The following is a 22,670-nucleotide window of genomic DNA, read 5'->3' as shown; positions in this document are numbered from 1 at the left end:
CCCCAACTGAGGTCGAACACATCTGAAATCAGGAAGACCGTGGGGTACAGGCTCGGGAATGGCACACCTTCCAACACCAGAATCGGGTCGGACCACCACTGCCAAGAGGTAAATACCTGCAGAGGGATTGTGATGACCTTGTCTAGGTGATGTCTGGCTGGGGAGTAGACCAACGCCAGCCACATCTGGAGGGGACGCAGCCTGAGTCTCGCATGTCCGACAACGTATGTGTGATAAATTAAGGGGTGGAGCTCCCTTTTATGGACACCCAGCCAGTCAGTTAGCTATAAAGTTCCTCTTGGTGGCTGCTTGCTTTACCTGTAAAGGGTTAAAAAGTCTGCAGGTAAAGAAAAGGGAGTGGGCACCTGACCAAAAGAGCCAATGGGAAGGCTAGAACTTTTTAAAATGGGAAAAATCTTTCCCTTTGTCTCTCCGTTGTTCTCTCTGGGCTGAAGAGACCAGGCAGCTGCAATGCTGTGTAAAGTTTGAACCAGGTATGCAAATTCATCGTCCATACCTAGAAGAATTCATTGGGACAGGGAATGTTTAGCTAGATGCAATTAGGGTTATTTCTTTTATTTTCTGTAAGGCTTGTGGACTCCTCTGTGCTAACCCCAGATGCTTTTGTTTGCTTGTAACCCTTAAGCTGAAACCCCAAGAAAGCTATTTTGGGTGCTTGATTTTTGGAATTGCTCTTTTAAAATCTAGCAAAAGCCTAAATTCCAGATGTATTTTCCTTCTTTTTGTTTTTAATAAAATTTACCTTTTTTAAGAACCTGACTGGTTTTGTGTCTTAAAAGGTCCGTGCATATGTTTTTCAAGTAGCTGGTGGCAACAGCTGGATTTCCCTTTTGTTGTTTTCTTTCTCGGCTTCCCCGAGGGAGCGGTGGAAAAACCGAGGGGCCTCAGAGAAAACTTCCCAACTGAGTTTTTCCAGTATTTGCAAAAGGCAGTTTTTCACTTGGGTGGTGGCAGTGTTCACCAAACCAAGGTCAGAGAAAAGCTGTAACCTTGGGAGTTTAATAGAAGCCTGGAGTGGCAAGTATTGATTTTTAAAATCCTTGCAGGTCCCCACCTTCTGCATTCGAAGTGCCAGAGTGAGCAATCAGCCTTGACAGTATGTGCGTGCTGTCATATGCCCTAAATAGTCTGAGACAGACCCAGGCCATGGTGAGCGGAAGGGCAGTGACACCTGCAATCAGATCTGACATTGCCCTGAACCTGGCATCTGGCAGGAATGCTCTAGCTTGGGTAGAGTCGAGTACCGCTTCGATAAACTCTGTCCATTGGACCGGGATCAACATTGATTTTTGTTCATTTATCAACAGGCCCAAAGCTTGACAGGTGGCCTGCAACATCTCGACGCTGCGCGGGTCCTGGACCCTGGAGTGGCCCTTGATGAACCAGATGTCTGAGGTAGCCGCCACTACCAACATGCATTTCATAAACACCCTTGGCGCCATTGCTAGGCCAAAAGGGAGCACTGTGAATTGGTAATGGGTGATCCCAACTACAAAACATAGTACACATAGTTCACATCTGTGTCCGTGAAATATCGATATGTGAAAGTAAGCATCTTTCCAGTCAAGGGCAGCGTACCAGTCTCCTGGATTCAGGGAAGGAATGATGGAGGCCAAGGAGACCACGCGTAACTTAAACTTCTTGAGATACTTTTTGAGGCTCTGCAGGTCGAGGATGGGGCGCAGACCCTCCTAGGCTTTTGGGATAAAAAAATAGCGGGAATAAAACCCTTTCCCCCTCAAGTGCAGAGGGACTTCCTCCACAGCTCCTACCCACAGAAGGCGCTGCATCTCCTGAGCGAGCAGATGCTTGTGAGAAGGGTCCCTAAATAGGGACAGGGAGGAAGGTGGAAGGGGAGATAGAAATAAACTGGAGGTATATCCCCCTGCTATTGTCCTGAGGACTCACTGGTCTGATGTTATAGAGACCCAGGCAGGGAGGAAGGGGGACAAACAGTTGGAAAATAACAGGGGAGCAGCATCCAGGACAGAGGCTGGAAGGTCGCCCTCAAACACACCCTCAAAATGCCTGTTTGTTACCCGGCTGGTAACAGGTGGAGCTCAAGGGAGCTGAGGGTGCCGGCTGATGGCCTTGCCGGCGCTTATAGCCTTTGCCCTTCTTGTGGAAAGGCTCTGATAGAGGTTGGCTTCCTTGCCGGCCCCAGCGTGTAAAGGGCCAGGGAGCACAAGGTAGCCCTAAAGTCTTTCAGGCCATGTAATTTACTGTCTGTTTGTTCCAAAAACAATGCCAGGCCACTGAGTGGGAGGTCCTGGATGGATTGTTGAATCTTCGTCGATAGGACCGACAACTGCAACCAGGACACACACCTCATAGAAATAGCCGAAGCCATGGTCCAGGCTGCAGGGTCTGCCGCATCTGAGGCCGCTTGGAGGGCTGCCCTGGCCACAGCACTGCCCTCATCAAGGATAGCAAGGAATTCCTTCCTGGGCTCCTCTGGCAGCAAGTCCGCAAACTTGGCCATGGACTGCCAAATACTGAAATCATAATGGCCAAGTAAGGCCTGATGGTTGGCTGGCCTCTCAGCTGGCCTCTTTGCCTCCTTGTTCTTAGGCATCGATCCCGGTTGGCCCTGTCTATTGTGCTTGGGGCAGGGTAGGTATAAAGACACTCATACCCCTTAGAGGAGATATAGTATTTTCTTTCCGCACACTTGGAGATGGGGGGCAGGGAGGAGGGTGTCTGTCACAGGGCCTTAGTAATTTTCACTACTCCCTCGTGCTCCGGCAATGCCACCTTAGAGGGAGCTGCTGCACTTAGTGCATCGAACAGGGAGCCAAGAGCTCTGCCAGTTCCTTGGCTTCCAGCTCCAGGTTTGAGGCTCTTTAAAAGCTCCTGGTGGGCCCTGGCACCATCCTGGGGAACCGAGTGAAAGGGCCCTGCTATCACGTCATGAGGCAAAGAGGATGAGAAGGAAGGTACAGGTGGGTCTGCCAACTCCACTGCTTCTGCTAGGGGAGCCTCAGCCGTGGCTGGCTGACCTTGGGGAACCTGCTCCGACTCCGCGTCTGAGTCAGGGGGCAAGTGGAAGACTGTTGCTGACCGTCTTTCAGACACCCCCAAGACCGACCTATGCCCTGCGATGGGTGGGGAACCCCCCAGGGGTTCCATAGTTGCCAGGGGGCTGGCCACGGGCGCTGGGGCCATGCTGCCTCTGGTCGCTTAGATGGAAATGCCGATGCCGCCGGTGGGTAGCCTTGGCCTGCGAGCAGGTTCTCCTCCTCACCGTTCGAGCCCGAGGAGAGAGAGACTTGTCTGGGGGACCAGGACAGTACCGAGGCCACTTGTCTACCCCAATCCCGTCGGCTTTGGCCATGGATCTCCATTGATTACCTGATGGCTCTCAGTGCCACGACCCAGGTGACCAGTGGCAGTGTTCAACAGATTGGCAATGGTACCCCAGTGATCAACGCCTCATTCTTAGAGAGTGGTACCGTTCCGTAGATCAGGAGCAGAAATGGGAGCAAGAAGACTGACCTCTTGGAGACCATCAATGTGCCCGCTGTGAACCGTACCAGGAATCTGGTAACAGGGCTCTGTGGACCGGCATCTTGACCGTCCAGAATGGTGCAGTGAGCTGGGAGAGCAGCTCGGACGCTCCCGGCACTGGGGCTTTGGGGACTGGTGCTGCACCTCTGCGAGTCTGCACCAGACCGCTGGCGATCGACACCTAAAGCCCGAGGAATGCTGCCTAGAGTCCAGGGACCGAGGCCAAGAACTCTGGCTGGTAAGCCAACCCATGTCTGGGGGCTGGTGGCGCTGTTCAGGCGAGTGCTGGTGGGGCACCCCCTGAGGCAAGGAGCAGTGCTGCACTGATGGAGACCGCTGGAAGGATCCAAAAGCAGGTTTACCCCTCGAACGGGGCACCTCAGTGGCTGGCACTGGAAAGGACAGTACGTCCTTCGTGGCCTGAAAGGCCTCTGGCATGGACGGCATCTCCAGGTGCCAAGTGCCTCTGCCGCTCCCTGGGGTGGCGGGCGGGTCTTGGAGTGGGCTTGAAAACTCAGCGGGAGTCGAAGCCTGGCCTCCGTCTGGAAGGAAAGAACTACCCCATGTGGGTCTTTACTCTCCTCCAGCTCTTTCCTTCCCTTTACGGGACATAGGAGAACACCCCCTCCTGGCCTTTCTTTGCATTTTAGCCAGTACTGGGGATGGAGAACGGTGCAGGTCGGAGGTCGATGCCGGCAGCACGCTCCACACCAAGGCCACGGTGCTTGGAGCAGAGTCCAATCTCATTGACTCCAAGGCCGGTGCCAGGGCTGACTCCATAAGGAGAGCTTGGAGACGAATGTCCCACTCCTTTTCGGTCCACGGCCTGAAGCTCTTGCAAATGTAACACTTGTTGCTCACATGGGTTTCCCCTAAACACTTCAGGCAGCTTTATGGGGATCACTGAGCGACATGGGTTTTTTGCAACAGTCACAAGCCTTGTCCCTAGGCTGAGTCCCGTACAGGACTAACTATTTCTAACTTAACACTAAGGAAACTATTAACTATACAACTTTAAACAACTATATACAAAAATTCACTACTAGATATAGGAGAGACAGGAAAGCTTGCTGAAGTAACGAGACCTTCCAGCACCGTCACTGGCGGTAAGAAGGAACTGAGGGAGGAGGGAGCTGGTGGCGTCCCTTCTACAGGCGCATATGTGTGCCACTCCAGACACTGCCAGAGCCAGTCCCCTACGGATACCACTGAGGGGAAAACGTCCAGCAGCGGTTCATGTGGCGAGAACACATCTACAATGGAATGGACATGAGCAAGAGCTTGAAGAAGAAACTCTGCTTCCATCAGACACATACTTGGATGGTAACTTTTTGTGCTTATGTCCAATTCCTGACACTATTTTGTATGCTACGCTATTTCTTATTCTGGCAGGAACTTTATTCTAAGATGTTACTCACTTAACCCAAACGATATTTTGTATTGAAGTTTAACTGGCAGTGTTTCCAGAATACTTATTTTGTCAATCCCAATCCCAGCTCCCTCCTCCCCCAGTTCCTTCTTGATATGTAACATTGGGTTTACAGGCCAATGACCAAGAAAATCATTCCTGTCAAATTTCATACCACTCTTGTCTAAATGCAACTGCTGCTATTTATTCTTAAGAGTTTGGAGGCACAACACTGAGATTTTGTTTTTCTGTTTTCTTACCTCATCAGAAAAAAATATGGTTTTAAAGTTGTGTACAATACAAAGAATGTTGTAACTGACAGAGGAAAGCTATAGACTGAATTGCAATGCATGAAAAATTAAATTGTATTTTTTTAAATTTAAGAAGCTACTGAACAATAATCACGTTTAAACTTAAAATGTTCCCTATATATAAATGTGATTCTATTCCTTTACTATGACTCTGGCATACTATTGTCTCTAAATGTTTCCTCTATGGAGTCACTTGCAGAGGGTGTTTTCTTATACAGTGATAACTCTAACAAGAAAAACTCCGCTGAATAAGGTACCACTGAGGAACCACACATGAGCATGTTCTTTCTGTTCCAGGTGACCTGCACCAACTTCTTTTGCTTATTATAATTGATTGTAAGATCTTCTCTCAACTGCCCTCTGAACAAGGACCTAGTTTTAAAATGTAACATGATTACTCTCTTGGCTCTCCAAATCAAGGTTTTTTGGCAATTACAAAACTTTGCTGAGTCTTGTTGGCTGTTATGCCTTTTCTTATCTGCCCAAGTAATACTCAACAATGTGGAATTTGCTCCCAGAACACAATAAAAGTGCTAGCACACTGAAGAAATGTTATTTATTCAGTGAAATTTATTTCACTGTTTCATAACATGGCTTATAAGCAATATATTTTTGTAAAATACTTCCAGACTATATTTATAATTGCAAGAAAAATTTACTTAGGGAACAGTTCTCATGAGATGACCTGTAAAATGCCACACAACAGAAGTTTGTTGGATACAAAGGCATGAAATCTCATGTTTCGAGCACAGAAACATGTAAGTCAGGACTCAGATTCTATTTCCATTTTTTAATTGGCAGTGCAACCTTGAGTATGTCAATCATTTTACCCATCTACAGAACATTTAGCTATATCACAGAGGTGGCACAAAGCTTCTTTAATTAATGACGTTAGCAAAGTGCCTTGATTATCCCAGACAAAAGATTCTATAATAGTGCCATGTATTTTTATTACAGTATATATTCTTGCTAAATGTACAGTATAGTATAGATTACTGAAATGTAGAGCTAACTTTGTATAGCGTCAGAAAAGAAAAAGAGAAGTTTAAGTCTGCCCCCACACATAATCCCTTGCACTTAAATTTTAATTTTATTAACTAAATTACAAAATGAAAAAAATAAATTAATTCAGAGCAAGATTTATTTTTCAGAAATTGTACTAGGAATCTAAGCTGTATGTACTTTGCCATATAAACGAGTGTTTCTGTAAGATTCAGTGTTTCAATACCAGCACAACCCATGTAATATTGATAAGGTTTCTGGCAGTTGGCTATTTTGACATGAATTCTAAGACAGGAGTGGGAGGAAAAGCACATGGAAAGAATGGAAGAGACAGCAGCCAGAGGTCTGATGTCAGACCCTGCTACAGAATGCCTTATTTTTACTGGTAATATGCAAATTTTACTGTGTGTACACATTATGGAGCCAGATTGTGCACAGGGATTTGAAGCAGGAAGGAGAATGAGACATTTGCAGATCTGAAGAGGCATTATATAAGTAGAATTTGCCAGGGGGAGGGGGAGCTTTTACAAATGTGTGTTAGCTTACCAATATCTTGTGATGAAAAAGCTCAGCTGTTTAATTACTTATTTTTTTCTTTTAATCACAAAGTTGTGATTTACAATTTTTAACAACCAAATCTTTAGCTTTGAAAACTAAGGGACCAATCCTGTTCCCAGTATACTCAGTGGGAGTTTTATTACTTTGATGGAAATAAGATCAGGGCCTAAACCAGGAATATGCAGTTTGCTAAACTCTAGAAAGCAAAGACAACACACCTTACTCAAAATGCAAAATCTTCTTCCTATTCTATAGGCTGCAGTTTGATCTTTAAAAATAGAATTTATTTTAGTTTGATACAGTTTAGCAATCAAAAACAAAAATTCTGATCATACCACAGTTCATAAAAAAGAATTTTACGAAGCATTGGGTAATCTTATAAAAAACAGCAGCTGCTTCTAAACAAGATAACCACTTGGTGGCAGAAGAATCAACACCTTGCTTAAAGACCATTTTGCTCTAAAGAAAGCAGGATTTGTACTGTACAGTAAATTATTTGCCAGTAACAAGGTAGATGAAAAATGCGTTGACTCACCATAAATCACCTTCATTACATACCCCTGTCCTCTGGGGCTAACTACTGCAAATTGAGTAGTTTCCATTTTTTGTAAACTGAAAACATTAATTACTGTACACTGAAGATGATAAAAACAGATCATGGTAGTTAAGGTCAAATTTATATATAAATCAAGTTTTGGGGGAAATCATTCATTTTAATGTTTCTTTTAATCACCTCACAGTTCAATAATCTTAATTAGCCTCTTACAGTTGGTATAGCTACTTCCACCTTTTCATGTTCTCTGTATGTATATATATCTTCTTACTATATGTTCCATTCTATGCATCCAATGAAGTGGGCTGTAGCCCATGAAAGCTTATGCTCAAATAAATTTGTTAGTCTCTAAGGTGCCACAAGTACTCCTGTTCTTTTTGCGGATACAGACTAACACAGCTGCTACTCTGAAACCTGAAATAAACCTGTTTTAAAGATACAGTGAGACTAAGATTTACTTAGAAATGTGCACTGGAGCCCATTACTCTGGTACCTTTGAGTCTTATACCTCTGCAAATAATCAATTACAAGTTAAATAAAATGGAATAGAATATCCCAGAATCCCCTATTGCTCACCAACTCTTTCTCCCTCCTCTCCAAATGCCCTATCAGAAAAGTCGTTCCAGAAGGATACCCAAACAAACATAGAAATCAAACAACATGACAGGAATGAAAGAGGAATGGTTCAGGCATTTCAGAATCATTGGCTAGAGGATGGTAGTTACTGAGCTAGGGAACAAGATACTTTTTACATCCTGACTCCTGCATGGCTACTCAAGCGCAGGTCAATAAAACGCCACTAGCAGATGTTTGTCCACCTGTTATGGGTTATAATTTCATGTATATAGTTATGAGGCTGAAAATGTATCCTCATGGTTTAAAGCAAGCCCAGACAAAAACTCTCCAAGAACAGAGAGGCAGTTCACACTTCATCGGGGCACGTATGGGACAAACCCAGCCCAGCCTCACAGGAACAAAAGACACTGGCTTAGGCAGCAACAAAAGAATCTGTTAAACTCTTGAGGGAGTCACGCCCATTCCTTTGGTCAGTTTGAAACTGCAATGAAGTAATGCTCACCTGACTCTGAAGGGGGAGGGAGAAAAGCCAAGAGGGAAGAAAGGACATGATAAAAGGGAGAGACACTTGCCATGCTCTCTCCCTCTCTTCCACCTAAAACTACAGACAACACATCAAGCGACTGAAACGCTGATCAAAGGGGAGAGCCTGGCTGAAGAGGAACCAGCCAGCCTGTGGTGAGAAGCATCTAAGTTTGTAAGTATACTGAAAGTGTTAAGATCAGCTTAGAATGTGTCTTGCTTTTATTTTCATTTGATCAAATCGGACTTGTTATGCTTTGACTTATAATCATTTAAAATCTATCTTTATAGTTAATAAATTTGTTTGTTTATTCTACCTGAAGCAGTGTGTTTGGTTTGAAGTGTGTCAGAGGCTCCCCTTGGGATAACAAGCCTGGTACATATAAATTTCTTTGTTAAATTGACGAACTCATATAAGCTTGCAGCTTTCAGTGGGCAAAACTGGACAATGCAAGATGGAGGTTCCTAGGGTTGTGTCTGGGACTGGAGATATTGGCTAGTGTCATTCGGTTGTACAATCCAAGGAGCAGCTTACGTGCCAGAGGCTGTGCGTGAACAGCCCAGGAGTGGGGGTTCTCACAGCAGAGCAGGGTAAGGCTGGCTCCCAGAGTCAAGGACTGGAGTGACCTAGCAGATCACCGGTCCGGATAATACCAGAGGGGAATGTTACAGTAGTTATACCGGCAAAAAAATGCTTTTGACAGTATCACTTGTTTTGTTCAGGGAACTGGGATGAATTATACTAACAAGCGCACTCTTCTGCCAGTATAAGCTGCATCTACACTAAGAGGGTTTACCAGTATAGCTATTACAAACTAGGCCTAAGTGGGTGACTCACTGTTGCAGGTTTACACAGGGTAGCAACCCTGATTCAAAACTAGAAATCAGTTAGGCATATAAAGCATATTAATTGTAATACTAATCAGTTATAACGAACTATTCTGACACTGAAAAAAAAGGACGGAAGAGATCTTGAGACCTTTCTATATCCCATTTCTACACTTTCTATGGTATTTGCCACTTTCTATCATGATAATACTGCTCTACATTCCTATCTGGGAGAAATATCTTTATCTTGTCACCTGAACTCTTGCTCACAACTTTGAAAAAGTTTACAGCAAAAGTATAGAAAAGGAAAGAACAAATGCGTATGTGCCTCCTAGAATTATTACAATTAATAGAAGTGACAGTTTGTTACCATAGTTATGAACACTGGAGTTGGTCAAATTTTTAATAAAAAATGGCAACGTTTTGTGCAAGATTTTTTGCGCCTTTTCCAATTGGTTTACCTACAGGATTGAGAGGAAGTACAAGGGTTCCACTCTTCTAATGACTGGATGATTACCAGAGGATGGAAGCTTGTGGTACCATTATTATTAGGACTGTCAATGGCCCTTGTCCTGCAAATAGTTAACTGAGAAACAAGTGAACACACACACACACACACACAAAATCCAATAAAGATAATCCACCATTTGCTGTTTACTCACATGGGGCCTGATGCTGTATGTCATACACACAAATTCCTCTTGATGGCAATATGGGATTGGGTCTCCTGTTACCTTCCTGGATCCTGAAATCCATATAGCCCTGTTGGTATTCTGACTCTAATTCTCCTTATGCTTCTCAGATTTAATGCATACATCTGCTAGGGTACTGTTAGTTATTTTTAGGACATTAGCTTTTTTTTGTTTGTTTGAGATAGAGTGCTTTGAAATCCTGGTTGGATAAAAGCTGCTGTGAAAGGTGCTATTATAAATGGGCCTTCCCTTCACTAGTATGAACTGGCAAGAGCAATTCTCATTAGTGTCCAGAAGACTCATGGAGGATTATTGAATTTTGCAAGTTAGTAAGTAAACAACCAGTAAAAACATACCACAAGAAGTACTTTAGTCATATTTTGACAACTGCAATTTTGTTTTGTTACTATGATAATGTTTCTCAGAACCCTAGCAAAGGCAGGGCCATCCTTAGGCATATGCAACATACGCAGCTGGGTAGGGCACCTGAAAATTTGGGGCACCACTGGGTCTTAGCGTCCACCCATCCGGTTTCATCATCTTCATCCAGCTTTCATATCCCTATACGCAAAAAGAAAAGGAGTACTAGTGGCACCTTAGAGACTAACCAATTTATTTGAGCATAAGCTTTCAGGAGCTACAGCTCACTTCATCGGATATATACTATACTGACCCTTCCTCCAGGCTCCAAGTCTTCCTCAGGAGGGGATCTAGTAGTTAAAAGTGAAAAAGCGTTCCAGCCTGCCAGACCTATTAGCACAGCATTGAAACTGTTAAAGAGCCATTCAAGGGGTAATGAAGCTATTTAACAGGCATTTGCCAAACCCCAGGTATATACTGTCAGTTTCTGAATTTACTGACGAAAACAGTTGTGGATTACTCTAATATTTACTCAGAACGTGTCAGTCTACAGGACCTTAGTTTAAAATTTGCTTTAAAAATATTTCATTAGTGCGTTGGTGAAGATTATAAAATCACATCTCTAAAAAATCCTTGCATACATTTTTAGATGCACAATCATCTTTAGCCTTAAATGCTTGGATCTTCAGACATATCATTTTTTAAAATAAATCCTTCAAAAGACCACCCTTATCTAAAATAAAAATTTTAATTACAATAGTAAAAAAAAACTTGATTCCAAAGTCTTCCGGTTCTTTCTGTCCATCCCTTTCTCCCTTCACCCCCTCTTCCCCTGCCCCCTCCCCCATTGAAGAGATCCCTTAAAGGGACAATACCCCTTTCCTTCCAGATAGCTGGACAAAGAGTTTCCCTTTCTTTACTTCTATCTGATGAACTAGTTTTAAGAGAACCCTCCAGCAAAATCAGTACCTTAGTAAGATATAAAATCCTTTGTTTTGCCTAAAATCTTTGGAAACATATTTTTTAAAGTTGGTGAAATTTCATAAACATCTCTATTGTTATGGAGATCACACAAAGTAAATTAGTGTTCCCTTTTTCTAAAAGCAGTGAACATTGTTATGAACATTCTAAACCTCTGTGACTGATTAATTTAAAATAATGTCTTTGTTTCACTGAGTTAAATATGTAATAATCTGGAATGATTACTTTATGAAGCTTAAGAGTACATTTAAAATATAAAATCAGCTTAGAAATACTGATTAAGAAAATGTCAAAAAAGAGAAGAGCTGCATCATGTATTCCATAATATTTAATGTTGTATTCAGCAAGACAGCTGGCTCAACCTTACTACAAAGTTTTTGCAAATAAATGTCTGACAAACTTCAGGGCATATCAAAAAAACCGTGATTGACATTTTTTATTCCCAAGTTTAGTGCTTTTAATTAGGTAACTTCTGCAAGTCCATTATGCATGAGGGAGACGGTACGGGGGTCTCTGCGGGGAACTGTGACTCTCTGCCACCGTGAGGTGGGCCGGGCATCTTCTTATCCTTTGCTTCTTCGTCCCTTCCACTCCCCTTCCCCGCCGGGCTGCGAGCTCGGTCTGCCATCAGGCATAGGGGCACCAGTTTAATAATATTGGGTAGGGCCACATAAATCCTAAGAACAGCCCTGAGCAAAGGTACTATATAAGGATAAGAATTACTTTTTGGTGGCCTCATAATGGATGTGTACATTCAAACTTGTGGTCTCATTATAAACCTACACACTATCATGGGCACCCAGTCAACCACAGAACAATAATTCTCTACCCCTGGAACTCTATATTTAACAAGTTCCATCATGTCTGGTTAGAACTGTAAAGCAATTTGTATTTTCAAAAATGTGTTTCCCTCATGTGGTTCACATTTTGATTCACACGAAAGAAGATCCCATGAAGAAAAGAGAAACTGTATCTCTTTGTCTGAATGTATCAGAACCTTGCTAAACTTCAGTTTGCTAATTGGAATGCTGAATTGTCTCTTCTCTCAGCAAAGATTTATACTAGTAGATTGCTGGCTTGAGGCCTTTTATTCTTGAATATTACATAGCAGGGTGGCCAAACTTACTGACCCTCCGAGCCAAATACAACAATCTTCAGAAGTTCGGGAGCCGGGGTGCACCTGCTAGGGCTGAAGCCCCAAGACTCCCCTTCCTGCTGGGCAGAAGCCAGAGGGGGTGCATGGGTGGGGGATGCACAGGAGTCACATGCCCCCCAGATTTTTGCCAGGACTTGCTGGCCCCGCTCAGTCACATGGTGCCGCCAGAACCCGCTGGAGCCGGCAAGCTGGGAGCTGCAGCCATGGGGAGAGGCAGTGGCAAACAGCTGAGAGCTGCAGGAAGAGCTGCTGCTTTTGCTGTTGCCTCTCCCCACAGAGTTCAAGCAGCAGCAGCCCCTCTCTGCAGCTCCCAGCTGGTTGCCACTGCCTCTCTGTGTGGAGCTGCTGAGCATGGGGGGGGGGGCATGACTCAAGCTGTTGGGGGGCCGAACCTTTACATTGTGTGTGTCCCCTGCCACTCTCTGCAGCAACCAGTAATCTCTGGCAGAAACCCCTAGCCCCACAACCCTGCCGCAGGGCTGAAGCCCTGAGCTCCTCACTCCCAGTCTGGTAGGTGGAGAAGGGTGTGGGGGGGTGTCATGGGGTCTCTGCAAGCTGCACTTTAACTGTAAAAGAGCCGCATGTGGCTCCCAAGCCACAGTTTGGCCACCCCTGCCTTATAAAATGCTTCTTTTCTAAAGTTGACACGTATAGAAACATAATATTTTAGCTTTTGTTTCAGCTTTGTGACTTACTTGTCTAAACAGGAAACCTGCCAAATCTGATGTTTTGAAATGAAGTTTTTAAACATTCTCCCATGCATCCAATTTAGGAATGTTTAGGACATTTCTTTCACTCACTATTGAAAAGTGTGTGTGTTTTCTTTTACATTTTTTTTATTTAGCTACTGCAGATTCAAGGGATGAAGGGAACATATAAAGCTAAAAATTAAGATGGCAAAAAAATAAAACAATATCCTTAAAGTTCAAGTCCAGTGAATGAAACCCAGAAGCAATGGAGTGTAAGCATGCTTGAGAGCCCAGCTTATTGTTAGGACAATTTAGGGTTGTATTTAGGGTTGCCAACTTTCTAATTGAACACCCTTGCCCTGTCCCTGCCAGACCCCTTCCCTGAGGCTCCATCTCCCCTCCCTCCATCACTCGCTCTCTCCCACCCTTCCTCACTCGCTCATTTTCACCAGACATGCGCATGGGGTTGGGATGCAGAGAGGGTGAGGACTCTGGCTGGGGGTGCGGGCTCTGGGTGGGACCAGAGATGATGGGTTTCGGATAGAGGAGGGGGCTCCGGGCTGGGGGGGTGGGGCTGAGAGGTTTGGAGTGTGTGAAGAGGCTCCAGGTTGGGGTAGGAGGCTGGGGTGAGGGAGGGGGTGCAGGCTGCGCTGGGGGTGTGGGCCCGGGGATGAGGGGTTTAGGGTGTAGGAGGGGGCTCCAGGCTGGAGCCAAGGGGTTCGGAGTATGGTTGGGGTGTGGGAGGGGGCTCAGGGCTGGGGTTTGGGATGTGGGAGGGGGTGAGGGCTCCAGCTGGGGGTGCAGGCTCTGGGGTGGGGCCAGGGATGAGGGGTTTAGGGAGCAGGAGGGGCTCCGGGCTGGGGCTGAGGGGTTTGGAGTGTGGAAGAGGGCTCTGGGATGGGGCAGGGGGTTGGGGTGTGGGAGGGCGTATGGGCTCTGGGCTGGGGCTGAGGGATTCAGGGTAGGGCCAGAAATTAGGAGTTCAGGGTGTGGTAAAGGGCTCCAGGCTGGGGTAGAAAGTTGGGGTTTGGGAGGGGGTAAGGGGTACGGGCTCCAGGCAGCATTTACCTCATGCGGCTCCCGGGAAGCGGTGACATGTCCCTCTGGCTCCTAGGCAAAGGGGCGGCTAGGGGGCTCTGCATGCTCTCCCCACTGACAGGTGCCTCCCCCACAGCTCCCATCGGCTGCGGTTCCCACCCAAAGGGAGCTGTGAAGCTGGCACTTGGGGCAGCGCCTGCGGACAGGGGCAGCGCATGGAGCCTCTCTGACCGCCCGTTGCATAGGAGCCGGACATGCCGGCCGCCTCCCATGAGCCACATGGAACCAGGCAGGGAGCCTGCCTGCTTCGCTGCACTGCCAACCAGACTTTTAACAGTCCGGGCAGCGGTGCTGACCAGAACCACCAGGGTCCCTTTTTGACCGGGTGTTCCGGTCAAAAACCGGACACCTAGCAACCCTATCTGTATTTCATTTTCATTTAACTTAAAGTGAGAAAGCAAAAATTAAAGTCAAACTGCTGAGTTTCACTGAGTGTCATGTCAAAATTTCACAAGAGCTTGAAATAAAATAGTAAATTGGCCGATGGTCTCTTGAAACTGGACCTATGTTCACTCAAAAGGTTTGAAAAAAAAGGTGTTCCATTATTTTAGTTAATTAAAAATCCTTTCCTAAAAGACCTTGCAAAAGGCAAAGACAAGTCTTGTCCAGTAAACAAGCACAAATGGCACGTGGTCTTTACATAACAAGCATGTGAAGTGTGTTTCACCTCTACCTCTTGTCCACTAAGAATATAACAGTCTACTACTGTTACAAGCTGCTGAAGTTACTATTTTAATGTAAAGGGTACAGAGGCTTATGGCTTTGTTGCTGAAGGTCCCAACAATATGCTGTTGCATTTACAATTGGCATGTTTTGGGGAAAAGATCATTTTTTTTAAGGGAGAAGCGGAAGGGGGTTTGATGTCCATTAATCAGGAGGCAGCTCTAAGGATAAAGGATGACGTGAAGGAAGGCACAAAGTTGGGAAGGAATAAAGACAACAAAAGGAGCAGTCAGGAGACAATGGGGCAGATCATAATGATCAGACTGAAAAAGGCATTTTGAGTCAGTGATACTCGCAGAAGCTTTAGCTCACATTCTTCCCAGAAGCATAGTCTAATGGTTAAAGCACAGCCAGTTCTCTCCCTTCCTCTGCTATGGACTCACCATGTAAATCTGAGTAAATCACAACATCTGAGGCTCAGTTTCCCCAGCTGTTATACTGGGATAGCAATATTTACTTATGCCACTTGGTTGTTGTGAGACTTAATTTGCTCATGTTTATACAGCCCTGTGAGAGCTCAGGTGGAAGGTGTTATAGGCCAAATTAATATGGTATTTCATCTCAAATAATTAAGAACATGACGTACAAGCATGTGTACAGACATAATTGTATAAATTAAAATCAAATTTGAGAAGAGTATAGTGCAACAGCATTTGTGTATTCATGTACACCCCGTAATTGAATAAAACAAAAACATTTTACCGTAGGCCTAAACACCATGAAATCGCATGGCAACAAAACTGGCTGCTAAGCAACAGAAGTCCAAGCAGGATTACCACTGGTATCGCTATTAGAGAGCTATTTACTCTTCAAAATATGAGAAGAAACCAATTTTAATTCTCCAGATCACTTAGACACAAAATCAAGAGATTCTACTACACGGTCTCATTTCTATTTTCAGACAGGAGACTGAAGGTCAAGTAATTTCAAAATACCAAAGAAGTGTCACAGATTCCAAAAGAATATCTGGAGGCGCTTAATGCTCTTATAAAAAAGAATTGATAGAAAAGAAAAGGGTCATACTGTTTACAAGGCATTTCAGACAGACAATATTATGGGCAATAGCTAGTAATGTACTTGGGACACACATAAGTACATATAGCTTTTTACATAATTAAATGACTTTACATTTACTTTGCTTCTTTCCAACTGAGAGATCACAACGTGCATTAACATACTGTAACTAACCATCCAGCTCATTGCTGGGCCCTGCTACCACACAGTTCACCAGCCAGCCAATAAAAAGCTCCACAATCTCTCCAGCCCAAGAAAGGGAAGTACTGCTGGAGTTAAGAGGAGACCAGGCACAGGAGGGAGCCAGAGACTATGTGAGAGCAGGATCAGCCGTCCAGAGACAGCCTGGGAGTTGGCTGAAGAGGGAAGGCCAGACAGCCTACAGCCTGGAAGGTAGAGCTGGAACTGGATGTCCTGAGAACGGGACAGAGATGTACCCTGTTGCTGGCAGGAGGCCAACAGTAGTGCGGCAGCCTGACATGCAAGAGGACAGTGTGAATAAGTCATGACAAAATCAATTTATCCTTATGCTCTTCTACTGGACTGTCCTTAGGGCTGGGTTGGGAACTGTTGGGTTTCAATCTCTCTCTCTCTCTCTCTCTCTTTTTTTTTTTTTAACAAACAGAGTGAACTTCTGGCTTCAAGATATGGATAGACGTGAAAAGGCACATCTACTAGTCACCCACAATACCTCAAGGGACAAGACTGGCCTTGAACCCTTCTACTGCACTTGTCTAGGAACTACATTTTGTATTTTTTTAACTCATTAACAGCTGAAAGTTTCTTTCTAGGTGCTACAGCTTTCCAGTTCTTCATCTCTTGGCTTTGAGCTCATCAAAATACCAGGTTATGCTCTTGAGAATCCACTGGGGTTCAGTGCACTACATCTGTCACAATCAAAGAGGGGTTCATTGCAGTACATGACCACAGACTGACATCTGGTGGGGTTTGATCAAGCATGTGTCAGAGCACAGATTTCAAATTCCCCTTTTAGAAACAAATAGGCAAAAGCACAGTCTCAAAGCCCCCTGGGGACTTTACATGATACTCAGCATCAGAAGAGCAGCCTCCTCCTGATATCAGTGCACAATGCACAGGAACTGGAGGGTTTAATAACAGCAGGTGGGAGAACTATTTTAAACTGTTCATTCTGATGCTCCTAAATCTGCCATTTCAGAGACCCTACAAGCCGTGACTGCGCACTCTCTGCTGCAAATTCATTGTAATAAACTTTGACCCACTCTGGATCTATAAAATTAAGGGCAATTAATTGCAATGGCCAAAGAAGAAATAACTGCTGCAGAAAATCATGTACTGCAACCTAAATTTATTTATTTATGGCATTCTGTCTTGAGGATGGATCCAATACCTGTCATGGACTTGAAAAAACTCCTGTTGAGTAGCAATGCCCAGAAATACCTTATAAGGCCAGGGGGTTACTCAAACATCTCCAGCCCAAAGGGGAGTTGGATTTTCCTTGCACTGTGCAAAATAAATGTGTTTGCTCATGGGGAAGAGAGGCATAAAGACAAGTTGCAGGTCGCATAAAGCCTATCTCTGCCTAATACAATTTGCCAAGGTCAAGTAAGATTTTGGGTTCTCTGCCATCTAACTGCAGACTGCAGAGTGTTAATAGGTACCCAGGGGCTGCTTAAACTGGCTCACCCAACTGACAGAAACATCCTCTATTGTTTGAGTTAGTGAACTAGTACAGCTTGTTCGCTTAGGCCAGTTTTTTCCTGTTTTTCTGTGTTCTCTGCCCCCTTTTGGAATTCCCTGCCCGCTACTGCACCACATTCCATGTGTCTATCCCAAAGTATTAGCCAAAACTACAGACAGAATACAAAATTGACATGTGTTTAGACGGGAGTGCTGTGTTCTACCATTCTGCTCTGTACAAAAGTTCTGTGACCCTCCCTGCATCTGTGCCTGCATCTAGGGTGACCAAATAGCAGGTGTGAAAACTTGGGACGGGGTTGAGGAGTAACAGGCACCTATTTAAGAAAAAAGACCTGAATATCGGGGCTGTCCCTATAAAATCAGGACATCTGGTCAGCCTACCGACACTCCTCCCACTTATGGTCTGTCCAAGATCCACTCCTGACTGATCCCTTTGTTCCTTCGCTCACTCCAATTTATAACACTTACGCCCAACATTTCTTGTGTCCCAAGAACAGCCACCAAATGTCTTCCTTCTCCTCATTCAATACATTTTGGAAGTCCCATTTATTCCAGGAAACATTCCTGCTGTAAAACCACAGACCACTCTGTTTTGTTCTGTATTGTACCTGCTAATGCCATTATTGGGGGTGGAAGTTGAAGGGGGTGGGGGGGAGGGGGAAGGGTTATGATATCTCGCAGCAATGGTCCAGAACACCTCAGCTTAGATACCATTACTACACTGCTTTACATGCAGCATTTACCTTAGTGGACCTCTATCGCAGTGTTGACATTTTATTTGGGGGGAGGGGAGAAGAAGAAGAGGAAACTTTGTTTAACACAGTTTACCATTTGTTCCATTCCTTGCACACTTAGGCCACTACTTGACTCGTAAGCACAACAGTGGAAGTTGTACTGGTCAGAATTATTGTCATTACCCTCTGATCCCACTGAGGGTTACCAAAAGAAACTACAGCATTTGCTCAAGAAACTCCCTGAAAAAGCACAAGAACAAATCCGCACAGACACTCCCCGAGAAGCCCAAGCAGGGGTATTCTCTCTGCTACCCAAGATCCATAAACCTGGAAATCCTGGGCACCCCATCATCTCAGGCATTGGCACCCTGACAGCAGGATTGCCTGGCTATGTAGACTCCCTCCTCAGGCCCTACGCTACCAGCACTCCCAGCTATCTTCGAGACACCACTGACTTCCTGAGGAAACTACAATCCATCGGTGATCTTCCTGAAAACACCATCCTGGCCACTATGGATGTAGAAGCCCTCTACACCAACATTGCACACAAAGATGGACTACAAGCCATCAGGAACACTATCCCCAATAATGTCACGGCAAACCTGGTGGCTGAACTTTGTGACTTTGTCCTCACCCATAACTATTTCACATTTGGGGACAATGTATACCTTCAAATCAGTGGCACTGCTATGGGTACCCGCATGGCCCCACAGTATGCCAACATTTTTATGGCTGACTTAGAACAACGCTTCCTCAGCTCTCGTCCCCTAACGCCCCTACTCTACTTGCGCTATACTGATGACATCTTCATCATCTGGACCCATGGAAAAGAAGCCCTTGAGGAATTCCACCATGATTTCAACAATTTCCATTCCCACCATCAACCTCTAAAGTAGCTCCTAGAAGAGTCAAAAGTCTGGTATAAGCCATGGCAAATGTCCCCCAAAAGAATGTTGCACACGTGCATTTTCTCTCCTGGTGTCCTTAGAACTCAGCCATTTTTCCCACTCACAATGTGCTCATAGTACAAGTGTTGTCAGAATACACTTTTGAAGCACAGTGAGTAGCAGAGATGACCCAGATATTGGTACTATGCAATCAACATGTAAAAAACCCCACCTAATTCAGCAAGGCACATTTTTTTCTGAATTAAACCCTTGGTGGAGAACTGTTTTGTGAAGTTTTTTTTTAAACCAACCTCCATTACTGTGTCAACATTTGAAAGCGATGATTCTGCTACTACCCCCACTCTCAGTTTTACCCTTTTCCATTTGATATTTTCCCTCTGTTTTCAATTAAATTGAAATTAACATGGCTGTTTTAGTTTAACACCAACAACTTCAATTTATATAACCCCTTATCATGCCAAAATATCTTGGCTGTTGCACCAGCATCACTGACAACGTCAGCATTGTTCTCAAAATAGCCCTTATTAGCTAAACTGATGCTGCAGGGCCATCAATGGGAGCACAAATTACAGTGTTTATGTAATGTGACAGACCCAGACCAGACCAGGGGGGCACAGGAGTCTGGTCCTATTGGGATCCAGGGGCACAGGAGTCTGGTAGAAGGCAAATATACTGACCACTGGATGAACAGTTTTCTGTTCCCTGAGTGACCAGAGCAGGGGCTGCACTAGAACAATCAAGAACCTGCTAGAACCAATTAAGACAGGCAAGCTAATTAAGTCACCTGGAGCCAATTAAGAACCTATTAGAATCAATTATGGCAGGCAGACTAATCAGGACACCTGCTTTAAAAAGGACCTCCCATCAGTTAGGGGAGGGTGTGCAAGGAGTGAGAAGGTGTGCTGCTGGAGGACTGAGGTGTACAAGTGTGATCAGGAGGAAGATCCTGCAGTGAGAATAAAGAAGGTGTTGGGAGGAGGCCATGAGGAAGTAGCCCAGGGAGTTGTAGCTGTCATGCAGCTGTTACAAGAGACACTGTAGACAGTTGCAATCCACAGGGCCCTAGGCTGGAACCTGGAGTAGAGGGTGGGCCTGGGTCCCCCCCCATCCCCCTCAACTCCCTATTTGAGACAAGAGGAGGTGACCTGGATTGTGGGTCCCACCAGAGGGGAAGGTCCCTGGCCTATCCTGTGACCCACTAGGTGGGTCAGCAGAGACTGCGGGGATTGTTCTCCTCCCTTTCCCCATGCTGGCCAGTGATGAGGTTAGCTGAGTGAATGGCAGGTTTGAGCCACTAGCAAAAGTGGCCAAACTGAGGGCTGCCGTGAATCTCTGAGGCGAGCAAATCTGCCAGTAAGTGCAGGACCCACCAAGGCAGAGGAGGAACTTTGTCACAGTAAGTCTTGCTAATTGAGCGGCTATTGTTTCAGTGAGTATTTTGTGGGGGAGAGGGGATCTTCTGAATGATCTCAATATCCCTTTTTCAAATGGTCTTGCATCAAACTACATGTTCCTCTGACTGAAGGAAGGCTGGATGGGACTTCATCTGAAGCCCAGCAAAACCTTGCCTAAGTTGACAAAAATGGATCACTAAAGAGCAACACAAGACACTTACATTCTACCACACTCCCTACATTCTTGACCCTGAGCACACTGCCTGGAGAGTGGTCTCTGCTCAGACCAACCTGGAGACAAAACAATAAGAACATTTGTCTGTGCTTACCTGAAATTTTCCTTTTATTCTGTCACATGGTTCGCAAGTCCATTGCAAAGAGTATTTTGCCTGACTGGTCTGGTTTTGCCCCCAACTTGGGGACCTTAGCGTGGTGAACAATGGAGGTTGATCCCACTCACCCCACACACATGCAGGCAAGCTTACATTTTGAGTTGTAATTGTTCAGCCGTGAACCATTAGACCTGATACAATAATAGATATTAGGAATCTGAAGTGTTTTACTCACAAGAATATGCCAATTTTAAAATGCTGTAGGCCGAACTTTGGCAGATCATTTCCCTGGGCCCATCTGTGGGAGCTCACCCTGCGCTGGCAGGATTCCTTCTGCAGAAGCTGCACATGCTACCCCTCTCCTCGCACTAGTTTACCAGAAAATGCAGCATCTGAAACTTAACAAACAAGGTTTTCATACTGTGATGTTATACCCCATATTCTTCATAGAAATATTGTTATGATATGAATATTGCATAGCTAAGATATGTTTTATGTTATGCAAGATGGGTCATGTGGGGTATTGTTGTAAGGGTTATGATCTTCTGAGTGTGTTTATCCAATTTGTATGCATGTATCATTTCTGTATCTGAAGTTAGAAATATTGACTGTGTAACAATTACAACTGTGTGTGTCCTTGTGGGAATGCCCATCAGACAGTAGGCAATCAGCTTCAATGGGCCATTAGGAAGAACAATAAGACTTGGAAGATACTAATCTCCCGCCTTCCTGAGAACCTCCCAGGGTTGGTGCTTTGACACTACAGGATCAGGTGATTGTGTCAACTGGTACTAGACCCCCATCTTGGGCTTTCAGTGTTTTTCCCATTAAGGGGGGGGTGAGGGGTCAGACTAGGAAACAAAAGATTCCTGCCTTATGTAAATTCTATTTAAGGGTGGGAAGTGACGTAATCAGGACTCTTCTCCATTGCCTCCCCATCCAAGAAAGAAGATTGCTAAAAACACCTGAAGGGAAATGCAGGGGCTGAGTCCAGGCTGAGACAGGGGTCCAATCTTTAAAGAGAAATAACAGGAACTCTAAGCTACAGAAATCCTGCAACCTGCCTAAAACAACATTTAGGGTGAGAAATTACATTTTGGAACCTGTTTCTTGAGTGTATTAAGCTTAGTTTGCGTGTTTTGTTTTATTTTATTTGCTCAATAATCTGCTTTGGTATCCCTTAACACTTAAAATTTATCTTTTGTAGTTAATAACCTTATTTCAAAACCCAGTTTGTGCAATTCATATCTGGGGGGTACAGGACAAAAAGCTGTGCATATCTCTCTCCACACTGAGGGAGAGGGCAAAATTTAATGAGCTTGTGCTGTGCAGATCTTTCTGTACACAAGACCATATTATTCTGGGTTTATACCCCCAAATGAGGTGTGTACGTGAGTGCTGGCCACTCCCCTCGCTAAGACCTTCCACACAGAGCAGATTTCAGTCTGTGTCTGCAGCTGGGTGTTGCCTTACCTGTGTGTGTGCTAGAGAAGGCTTGGGAGCACACCAAGAACAGGGTGAGGAAACCCAGGCTGGTGGAAAGGGCGGGCTCAGTGAGACCCCAGCACATCAGGTGGCACCCCGGGGGGGGGGGTTCAGTCCATCACACATACCTTTTAAACA

The 22,670-nt window shown here is 44.9% G+C and overlaps 1 protein-coding gene across 5 annotated transcripts in view; it reads right to left on the bottom strand.

Moving 5' to 3' along the window:
• The window catches only part of PRKCE (protein kinase C epsilon), a 502,197-nt gene that overhangs the window by 223,247 nt on the left and 256,280 nt on the right, over positions 1-22,670 (bottom strand). The window contains exon 1 of one of the 5 annotated variants that reach the window (XM_074949375.1): positions 21,283-21,346. The exons of the other annotated variants lie outside the window; for them this stretch is intronic. Coding sequence (XP_074805476.1) covers positions 21,283-21,331 — 49 coding nt within the window. The 5' untranslated portion in view covers positions 21,332-21,346. Of the gene's footprint in view, positions 1-21,282; positions 21,347-22,670 lie in introns of those variants that run through there. 5 annotated transcript variants of the gene reach the window in all.

Source organism: Natator depressus, chromosome 3 (genome assembly GCF_965152275.1).
Source record: "Natator depressus isolate rNatDep1 chromosome 3, rNatDep2.hap1, whole genome shotgun sequence".
NCBI classification, from domain to species: domain Eukaryota; kingdom Metazoa; phylum Chordata; order Testudines; family Cheloniidae; genus Natator; species Natator depressus.
The sequence above is the reverse complement of the archived record's forward strand: the minus strand, read 5'-3'. Positions and strand labels throughout refer to the sequence as shown.